At 45.6% G+C, this 10,911-nt stretch overlaps 1 protein-coding gene across 2 annotated transcripts in view; it reads left to right on the top strand.

Annotated features, from left to right (window-relative positions):
* Window positions 1-4,965: 4,965 nt before the first annotated feature.
* The window catches only part of LOC126545621 (uncharacterized), a 32,709-nt gene continuing 26,763 nt past the window's right edge, over window positions 4,966-10,911 (top strand). Inside the window, exons 1-3 of one of the 2 annotated variants that reach the window (XM_055061895.2) lie at window positions 4,966-5,154; window positions 5,764-5,885; window positions 6,512-6,637. In XM_055061895.2, coding sequence (XP_054917870.1) covers window positions 5,124-5,154; window positions 5,764-5,885; window positions 6,512-6,637 — 279 coding nt within the window. In that variant the 5' untranslated portion in view covers window positions 4,966-5,123. The remainder of the gene's footprint in view (window positions 5,155-5,763; window positions 5,886-6,511; window positions 6,638-10,911) is intronic. The other variant, XM_050193548.3, reaches the window with a different exon arrangement.

The raw sequence follows: 10,911 nt of genomic DNA, 5'->3' as shown, positions 1-10,911 counted from the left end.
CAAATGGTGGCAGCGGCGAGATCGTCCGACGACTCCTACATCCGGTTGACAGCGGTGGGATCGTCCGACAACTCTTACACCACCAACTTTTATCCCCAATTCTTCCCACTCCAAGTCTCTGAATACCACCTGTAAACACGCTGTGAGCATTGGAGAGATCGTATCTCCCTGCCTGACGCCTTTCTTTATTGGGATTTTGTTGCTTTCTTTATGGAGGACTACGGTGGCTGTGGAGCCGTTATAAATATCTTTAAGTATTTTTACATATGGCTCATCTACACCCTGATTCCGTAATGCATCCATGACTGCTGAGGTTTCGACTGAATCAAACGCTTTTTCGTAATCAATGAAAGCTATATATAAGGGTTGGTTATATTCCGCACATTTCTCTATCACCTGATTGATAGTGTGAATATGGTCTGTTGTTGAGTAGCCTTACGGAATCCTGCCTGGTCCTTTGGTTGACAGAAGTATAAGGTGTTCCTGATTCTATTTGCGATTACCTTAGTAAATACTTTGTAGGCAACGGACAGTAAGCTGATCGGTCTATAATTTTTCAAGTCGTTGGCGTCCCCTTTCTTATGGATGAGGATTATGTTAGCGTTCTTCCAAGATTCCGCACGCTCGAGGTTATGAGGCATTGTGTATATAGAGTGGCCAGTCTTCCTAGAACAATGTTCCCACCATCCTTCAACAAATCTGCTGTTACCTGATCCTCCCCAGCTGCCTTCCCCCTTTGCATAGCTCCCAAGGCGTTCTTTACTTCTTCCGGCGTTACTTGTGGAGTGTAGGAAGTCGCCAATCTTTTTACTTGGTGTAGAAAAGTCTAGCTCCGCCCACCTACACGAAACCATTTTCTTTATAGCTGAAAATTACGCTTCTACCAGTGCCCCATTAAAAAAAAGAGGGGGGGACGGCACAACTATCATCATCATCATCGGTGTTTTGAATTTCCGATTCAAAGGGGGAATGTGGCCGCAGACATCATCATCAATATTCGAAGCTGTGGCGGAGAGAGCCTAAAACAAACTGAATGAAAACAGAGAGGTAAGAAACCTGGTAATTTTGCACGCTGGTGTGAATGACGTCCTGCAGAATAGGGGACGAATGCTGGGCAGACAGATTCAAGAGGGAGTGGCGAAATTAAGGGCGACCTCTGAGGCGGTGCACATTGCCCTGTGTACTGTCCCAGAGGTCAGGGGACAGGGCCTTTTCATTGAAGAACAGGTAGTGGCGGCCAATGTAATGATTAGGGAGTTGGGGCGAGCCCTCAGGTGCGATGTGGTGGAGGTGAACAGAATGATCGGGGGGGAAAAACTTCCCCCCTTTCGGCCCGGATGGCATTCACTACACTACACCAGCGGGATGGCAGGTAGGAACGAGGGTGGGTCGTAGGGCTCAGGCTTTTTTGCAGGCACGCAGGGCGACCCTGCATGCCAAAACATAAAAGATGAAGGACAGGGGAGGGGGGGGGGGGGGCAGGAGCACAGAGGAGGAAGAGGAAGAAGAAGGCAGTAAATGTGGGGTTCATCAACATGCAGGGGGGAAGAAATCGCATTAAGTGGGACGAAATAGAAAAACAATTACAAAAGGAAAATTTTCAGGTATATGGAGTGGCCGAAAGCCATTTAAGAGATGAGGAAGAGCACCATTCATTGCAGGATACACCTGGGTAGGGTGCAACAGAAAAAGGAAAGAACGCAGAGGAGGAGGCCTTGGGGCGCTAGTGAAGGGACAGGACTGGGAAAGGGTAAGGGAGAGCTGCAGTGAGCACATGTGGCTCAAGGGCACCGTAGGGAATGTTGAAACAATCCTGGGAGTTGTGTATCTGAAAACGGGCAATGAGTCGAAAGAGGAGAATGCAAAACATTTCAAATGTATGGCCAAGGACATCAGGGAGTTAGCTATGAAACGGGAGATAATCATCCTAGGGGACATGAAGGCACATTTGGAATACTTTGACGGGGCGACAGATGCAACAGGGCAGATAGTAGATTTTTGTGAGGCTCGTGATTTTGTGATAGTTAATACTGAAATTAAATGCGACGGGAAAATAACATGGGAAAGAAATAACACCCACTCGACAATCGACTACTGCCTAATGTCCCACAAGCTGTATGAACGGTTGGGATGTAAGGAAATTGATGAGGAAGGTACAAAAAGCCTGGGGAGTGATCATAAACGAATCAAAATCAGCTTTGGAAGGACAGTACCACTGGTAGAAACTAAAGAAAGGAAAGGTATGAGCAAATTGCATGAAAGGCAGCTACAAGAAGTGGCGAAAAACATTGAAAGCATGGTATCCAAGCAACCGCAAAGGGCATGGACATACGACGAGTTAATAGGTATTTTTAAACGAGAGCTAGAGAAGGGACAGATTAGGAAACTAGGAAGTAAGCAGGGAAAACATAAACCGAAAAACTGGTGGGACCGAGAAGTTAAGGAGGCCATAGAGCAACGCAAAGATGCGTGCAGAAAACACAGAGCAGCAAAGCAAAGGGGAGCCACACCAGAAGAGGTGGAGACAAAATGGGAGGATTATCTTGCAAGGAAAAGAGAAGCATTGGCATTCATTCAAGCCAAGATAGCAAAAGTTGGGGTAAAGTGGATGTTAGAGATACGAAAAAAAGACAGAAATGCCTCTAAGAAATTTTGGGAACACATAAGGCAAGAGAGTAAGAAGACAGAGGTGGTTCAGCACTCACTGACCACACCAGAAGGAACAAAGGTAGAGGGAGAGGAAGCGCAGGAATATATTAGGTTAACAATAGAGGCAGCATTTGCAGAGCCAGTGGGTAGCGAAATGGAGAACAATGACAACAGCAGGACAGAATTAGAGGAGGAGTACAGAAGGATGACAAGTAAGGAATGGGACAGAATTGAACACAAGGTCCCCGTGGGAACAGCGACAGGACCTGATGGCATACCTATGAAATTGATAAGCATATTAGGCCAGAAAAGTAAATTAAAATTACGACAACTTATTGAACAAATAGTAGTAGGGGAAGATGTTCCACAGGACTGGAAATCAAGCAGAATGATATTAGTTTACAAAGGTAAGGGAAGCAAGGACAACATTAAATCCTACAGGCCAATAACTGTCACATCAGTCATATACAGAGTAGCAATGCAGATGCTGAAAAAGAGAATGGAAGAATGGGCAGAACGTGAAGAGATCTTGGGAGAACTGCAGAATGGATTTAGAAGAAACAGAAGGCTAGATGATAATTTATTTGTTATAACACTGTGCATAGAGATAGCGGCAGCCAGGCAGAAACCGCTATGGATAGCTTTTTTAGACAGCCTATGATAATGTAAACCGAGAAAAGTTATGGAGCCAGTTGAGGGAATATGGTCTAGATAGAAAGATGATTAGGTTCCTACAACAAGTTTATACAGATAATGAGGTAGAGATAACATGGGAGGGGGAAACTACAAAGCCAGCTAAAATAAGAAGAGGTCTCAGGCAGGGCTGTCCATTGTCGCCTCTGCTTTTTATGATTTACATGAGCCAAATGGAAAAGAGACTAGAACAGAGCACAATAGGAACCGACATAAGCTATATGCTGGAAGGGCAGAAGGTAGCTCAAGTACTAGCTGGACTGATGTACGCAGATGATATTGTACTGCTTGCTGACACCCGATTAGGGCTACAGGAACTAATGAGCATATGTGGAGAGGAGGGAGAAAAATTGGGACTGCAGTTCAGTAGAGAGAAGTCTGGGATAATAGTATACAATGAAGAAAGGGGGGAACCATTGGAAATACAAAGCACTAAGATTGATCATGTTGAAAAATACAAGTATTTGGGCATATGGCTAAACGAGGGCAAAAAGTACTTGGAAGAACAGGAAAGAATTATGATTGAAAAAGTGAAAAGGAACTCAGCTGTAAAGAAACACAAGGCACTATGGAACTATAATAGGTACGAGGTGGTTAGGGGCATATGGAAAGGGGTTATGGTACCTGGCCTCACATTCGGAAATTCAGTACTGTGCATGAAGTCGGAAGTTCAGGCATGCATGGAAACGAGACAGAGAAGTGTAAGCAGGTTGGCCTTAGGAACGCACGGGAACACCCCTAATGAGGGAGTGCAGGGGGACATGGGATGGACGTCATTCGAAGGTAGAGAGGCAATAAGTAAGCTAAAATATGAACAGAGACTCCCAGCACTGGAGGAAAAAAGGTGGGCAGGAAAAGTGTACAAACATCTATACATGAAAAGTCTGAACACAAAGTGGACACTCAGAACGAGGAAGCTGAGGAATAGATACCTACAGCCGAGGGAGGGTGTCCAACGTGGTTCTAATGTGGGAAAGGAGGTGAAGGAGACGGAAAGAAAAATGTGGGAAGAAAGAATGCTCGGAAAGCCAGCGCTATCTATGTATAGGTCACAAAAACAGGAGATTAAGAGAGCTCTTATTTGATAACTCGCGGGGCAGCTCACTATTATTCGAAGCTAGGACGGGGGTTTTGAGAACGAAAACATACAGGGCTAAATTTGATGACGTGGACCTTTGGTGCACAGCTTGCGGAGCCGAAATGGAGACCACAGAGCATATAGTGCTGAGATGCACAGACCTTAGCCCGACTCTGGCAGAGGGAACAGTGGCAGATATGGAAGGGGCATTGGGTTTTCCCGGGGAACGAGGGCAAATAGACGAGAAAAGAGTGGCAGTAACGAAGGGGAGGCTAGAGGATTGGTGGAGGAAGTCAAGGGAGAGATAATACCATAAATCGGGGAGATAATGTTTCCTATACTTTTTTAGATAGTTATGTCGGGGGGAGGAGGGGAGTGAAAACTAGTTTAAGGAGAAGAGGATATAAAGAAAGAAAAAAAAAATGGGAGGGGGAGCCATAGAGTTTCTCACTATAATGTAATGTAGTGAGAAACTCTATGGGGGGAGCAAAAGGCTAGGTGGCGCCAGCCGCCACCCGTTACAAAGGGTATAGCCGCCATCCATCCATCCACACATCTCAGCGTTGGCGTGTGGCTGGAGCAGCCGTGTTCTGTGGTGCGGCCGCGGCGTTTAAATTTCGGGAGCTGGAAAGTGCCTTGCGTGGAAACCGTTTTAACTTGGTTTGCTTGAAGGTTTAACGAGCACAGTAAGACAGGCCTCTGCATGGCTTTTTCTATGGAAGTTGCCATTAAGGGTAAGCTGTTCGCAGTGTCATTGAACACCTGACATTTTTGGTAACTTCAAAAACCCTCTTACTCTGCTTTTCTTTCCCCCCCCTTTTTTACCGTTCTTTTGTTACTTTTTTTCTTTAGAACATTGAATCGCGGTGCTATGTATTCTTTGATGTAAGTTTCTTTTTCTTTCTTTTTTCCTGATAATTTCAAGTTCAAGATGTTTAACGGGCGGTACCAGGCTTGCATGATTACGGGTTCCAGCTTTTGGTGTCCCTGTTGCCCTTTCGATGTCTTGAAGGCGCTGCCAAATTATGCCTATACCAAATAATAACACGTTGTTTAATTGTACTTGCGCAAGTTCTCACTTCCCTCGGGGCATGTCCAAATACAGCCAGTTTAAACGAACACCCAGCAACGAAAAAAGCACCCCGGGACTTGCACAACACCAGTCAGAACCTTGCCCAAAAATGTATTCAGCAGAAAAAATCCTTGTGCCACTAACTCCAAGGCTGTACATGTAAATCTACAAAAAACAAATCTTCCTGCGAGGATTTTCGATCTTGTTATTCTGTGTTTATACATTGTACTGACTAATTTTCTCTGAGGCTCTTTCTTACCTTCTGTTGTAGCTATCACGCTCGGCTGGACCCCTGAGGACTTCGACAGCTCTGGTAATCAAACAGTGCTTGACGAGCTAAAGGAGTTAGCACCTCACTTTCTCACATCCGACACTTACAAGAAGTTGAAGGAGGTATGTCGCTGTGTGGGCGGGAAGCTTAATCTTCTTTATTCAGCTCACGCATATAATAAATATTTGTCATGGTGCTCTGCGGCCTCAGATGCCTTTGTGTCATAACATGTAATATAATCGATCAATTTAAGGGAAGACCAGAGGTAGGTGAAATGTGAGATTGTCTTGGCATTCAGCAGCATTGATCTGCAGGTTCACAGCATGGTGCTCGGAGCACATAACAAAGAGCACCGTAACTGCAAGGATGTAAAATTATATTACTTGTGACTTCGTACTGTTTGCTTATTATTCGTGCATTAAGCCAAGTAATACACCGAGTTGTGTGCCAGGCGAGTGAACAGGCATTAGAAGTACTAGCGCAAGGACAACAGCAGTTACTTGCTTGCCTGTAATGCCTGTATAGACAGTTGTCACCACAGGCATAGGGGCACTTAAGTAGCATGTTATATAGGCCACAGAATCTTGCTGCTTACGCTTACGGTTGTGGAAGTAACCTCATACAGCCACCGATAATTATCAAAATGGGTGTCACAAGTTTAAGCTTCAGGTGACCTTGAACCTTTTCAAAGGTGCCCCGCACTTACCCAGTTTTAATTATTTTACCCATGTTATTCTGTGTTTTAAAGGCTGAAGTTATTGCTACGACTGCAGAAGAACGATATCATCAAGCTTCTTATATGAGGACTGTGTGGAGGGACATTCGACAGTCTTGCCAAAGAAAATGTAATCCAGTACTGCTGATTGACAAACAAGTATGGAAATTAAACCATTTTCTTCTTAGCATATAGTGCATGGTAGTGCTACTTGCCTCTGCATAATGTATTGAGGGCATTAGCTTGAAAGAGTGATTTAAAACGTAATAGTGCGAATTATTGAATCTATGCCTATATTCACTAGTGTTAGATATCTAGAGAAGCACATCACACTGATTGCTGCAGTCTTGCCTTAAAGCAAGATTGCCAGGACAATGTGACAATATTATTCCAATCCCATTCCTTCTTGTACTTCGTCAGTGACCCAAGTGCTGCTTCACCCACATTATCACTGGGATCAGCTGGGTGCAGAAACGAGTAAAATCAAGTGAAAGGAATTCTTACATTATGCATATTGTCATCACTTCTCTTTAACATCGGCATACGTAGAATGGCCCTAGACTTACAGAAGAACCGGGACCTTGGCTGTGCCATACATGCCGACGACATTACACTCTAGGCCTGCAAAGGATCCTACGCAAACCGACAGGATACGCTTCAACAGGCCATCAACACCATTGAAAGCTATATGAGGTGCGCTCCAGCGAAATCGGAGTACATTCATATTAGACCTAGACATATCCGAGCGACCAGGGCTCCAGATCTGCAGCTCACCTTGGAGGGAGAGCCTATCAAGAGGGCATCCCACGTGCGCATATTGGGAATGTGCATTAAAGAAACGGGCAGCGTCAGCATAACGCTCTCCAATCTCAGACGCACTGTTTGGAGCGTAACCGGGCTTATTAGCAGAGTTGCACGCAGCCAAGAAGGCATGACCGAAGCAGACACCATGCAACTAATAAACGCCTTCGTCATTAGTCATCTAACGTATGCCCTGCCTTTCCAAACCACGCGACATAACGACATTGAACATGCGGACAAGCTCATAAGAATCACCTGTAAAGGAGCACTCGGCCTGCCTGAAAGGAAAACACAAGCACGATCCGACTACACAAATTGGGAATAATGAACACATTCGAGGAATATGCAGCGGCCACACTAATGGCGCAGTGTGAATGGCTAAACACGACACCTCAGGGACGCTCGGTTTTACAAAGACTTCACTGACACCACAATATTGTAGCGACGAAACAATACTACTGCCATCCGAACTCCGAGAGAGAATCCACGTGGCACTAATCCCCCGTCACATGCACCCAGTCCAACATGCGGCACGGAGACGCGCACGGGCAGCCATCTTACTAAGGCGGCAAAGTGATCCGGATACTTACTTTACAGATGCAAATTCTTATCACAGGAATACAGGCACCCACAATAGATTTGCAGCAGTCGTGACTAGCCAAGGACGAACAACCACAGCAGCATCCATACACATGAAATCAGTTGCAACAGCCAAAGCTGTGGCCATAGCTCTGGCCATATGCACCGCAGAAGCTAAGGGCCAATCGGCCTACGTGCTGACAGACTCGCAGGACGCCTGCTGCCTCTTCCTTGGGGGGCTTTACCAGGCTGTGTCTTCCGCATCCTAGGAACGGAACTCACTATAGATCATTGCGTGACCTGGTGCCCGGCGCACACAAGGATAGCGGGGAACAAACAGGCAGACCGCTTGGCTCGAGGCATGAAAGGCCGAGCCGCGGGCCACACTGCCCAAGAGAACACCTTGACACCCGGTGCACCAAGAGAAATCCCCGAATTACAACGATTAAGTAGGCGAACCAAAGCCCCTCCTCACTCAGACCTAGACAGGAGGCAAGCACAGGACTGGCGCCACCTCCAAACAAACACTTTCCCACGTTTATACAGGCTACACCAAAATGTACCCAGACAAATACAGCAAAAGATGCCCGTGGTGCGAAGGAACACTGACATTGGAACACATAACATTCCAGTGCGCGTTATGCCTGGCGGCTGCCACCTCGCCACTGCTAGAAAACTCTCCATAACTGGTCGTGGGAGGCACGACTCGCGGAAGTGGAATTGGGAAGCCAACTGGCGACCCTTGACCAGGCCCTGTGAGCCGCTGTAAACAGTGGGGCCCTGGAAGAGGGGCTCCACCCACAATAACCAAACAACCTCTACTACAATAAACGTTTCTCTCTTTCTCTTACATTATGCATACCCAGAGCAGATATATTGTACGTATTGTGCATATTGGAAAATTTTGTGCACAATTTTTGCAATATGCTTTGTATATTGTGGAAGAGTTCTGTGGTATGCGGACAGAATCTGTAATATCTAGCCTAGCTAACCACGAGGGTTGTCATATGTCAACAAGTAGGGTTTTTTCTTTCTTCTTTTTTGCATTTGTAATGCTTGTTTAAACCTCTGGTAGTAAAAAATGTTAGAATAGTTACATATGCATTCTGAGGTCTTGTGCATTACAAAGTTTTATGGACGTGCAGTGGTATTCAACTTCCCTGGCATTCTTGTCTAAGTGCATTCAGCCATCTGCTGATCAAATTTTGTCTTAATGTCTGAGCTGCTTTCCCAAATATTATGTTTTTTGTTTAAGTGCCCCCTTAATATAAACACCGTTGGATTGAAGAGTTCGCAGAACAAAAATATTTAGGCTGATGTTATAATTGTATCCAGAGTGTCTCAGACTCGCCAGAAATCAGACCCGGTTGCCACTTTTGTTATTTGGACTTGCCAAAATCACATTGTTAAACTTGCTCAGACTTGCGAAAATCATAGTTGGCAAGACTCACTCACACTCACTCAAACTCGCAGAATGACAGGCTCAGTCTTAGACTAATGGATTCACCGGCTCACTCATACTATTTTGATTCAGATTTGGTGGCTTGTAACTTGTCTGGGCTCGGATTCGCCAGAGGGGTACTTGCTCAAATAAACATCCAGATCTATACATAATCACATCATAATTGCTGAGGTGCATTGGTTAGCTGCAAGTGCAACATATCTGTTGTGTATGTGTTGGGAACTCTGGAGGCAGGGAATGCATATGTTATTAAGTACTGTGAAAAAACGTATAGTATTGTTTCAATAGTATCTTTTAATTGGTGTGTTGAACGGTATTTATGCACTGAAATTCTTGCACAGCTTAGTGTGTAAACTGCCACAAGTGTTTTAGTTTTATTCAGTTTACTCAGGTCTCTGGTTCCAATGAATCCAGTGGTTCCACTAGTGAATATGTAGTCATATTCACTTTGGATATAGGCTCAGCCTTGCATGCAGTCCCTTGGACAAGAGAAACATTGAAGTCTTATGTAGTTAAAACTTGAATTCGCTCAGTCCCGCAGGGGCGTCTGCGTCAGCAGGCGTTTGGTGTGTTGCGACACCACGTACCCGAGCACACGAGGGTTAGACCCTCCCGCGTGTAGCCATGCGCGACTTAGCCATGTCTGGGGAAAAGGGGATCCTGGGGGTTGAGCCGATGCCGGGTGTTTGGACCTTTAAGGCCCCCCTGCGGAGGCAACACGCCTCTCCGGCCTCGGCTTCACATACACGGCACCTGCAGACTGACCCACCTGGAGGAAATCGGCAGTCGCCTTTTCCTGTCCTCCTCTCCAATCTTCGTGTTTGTCTCCCACTTTTCCATCTTTCCTGTCTTCTCTTCACTTCTTATTACTTCCGTATTTCGTGGTGGCAAGGGTTAACCGTGTGTAATATATCCTGTCTTGGGTATATATATATTAGGTTATAGCGGCGATGCATGGCTGGCGTCTGCAGGTATTATTCCCAACCTAGTAGCATCCCCTAGTTGGGCTCGGTGGTGGGTGGCTACCATCGCCGCCGAAATTTCCAGTGTTTACATGGCAAACGCTTTTCCCCCCCTCCAAGATCGCCCTCAAGAACGAGGGCGCACCAAAGCAACATTCCAGTTCCTATTAAAACCAAATCATGACACCTTCCCAAAGTTCCATGTCCTTCACAGTGAAGGCAACACAACTATTAGAAAACTATCACCTTTCATAGTATCCGAATGCCTGTCAAACATGATCGGATCAGGCTACAAAGCATCAAAGATGGCAAGCGGAGACCTCCTCCTCGAACTGACAAAGAAAGAACAAGTCGAAAAAATCAGTGAACTCAAAAGTATCAGTGACACTAATGTCACAATTTCCACACATCGCTCGCTCAACACCAGCAGAGGAGTAATATCAGAAGAAGATTTCTTGACCCTCAATGACGAAGAGCTCCTTGAGGGATTCCAGGAGCAAAATGTAATCAAGGTACAAAGGATAAGACTTCGACGAAACGACCAGCAGATCCCCACAAAACACTTAGTACTCACATTTGGTTCTAGTACTGTGCCAAGTTCACTCGACGCAGGCTACCTGAAAATAAAC

This window comes from Dermacentor andersoni, chromosome 1 (genome assembly GCF_023375885.2).
Source record: "Dermacentor andersoni chromosome 1, qqDerAnde1_hic_scaffold, whole genome shotgun sequence".
NCBI lineage: Eukaryota > Metazoa > Arthropoda > Arachnida > Ixodida > Ixodidae > Dermacentor > Dermacentor andersoni.
The sequence above is the reverse complement of the archived record's forward strand: the minus strand, read 5'-3'. Positions and strand labels throughout refer to the sequence as shown.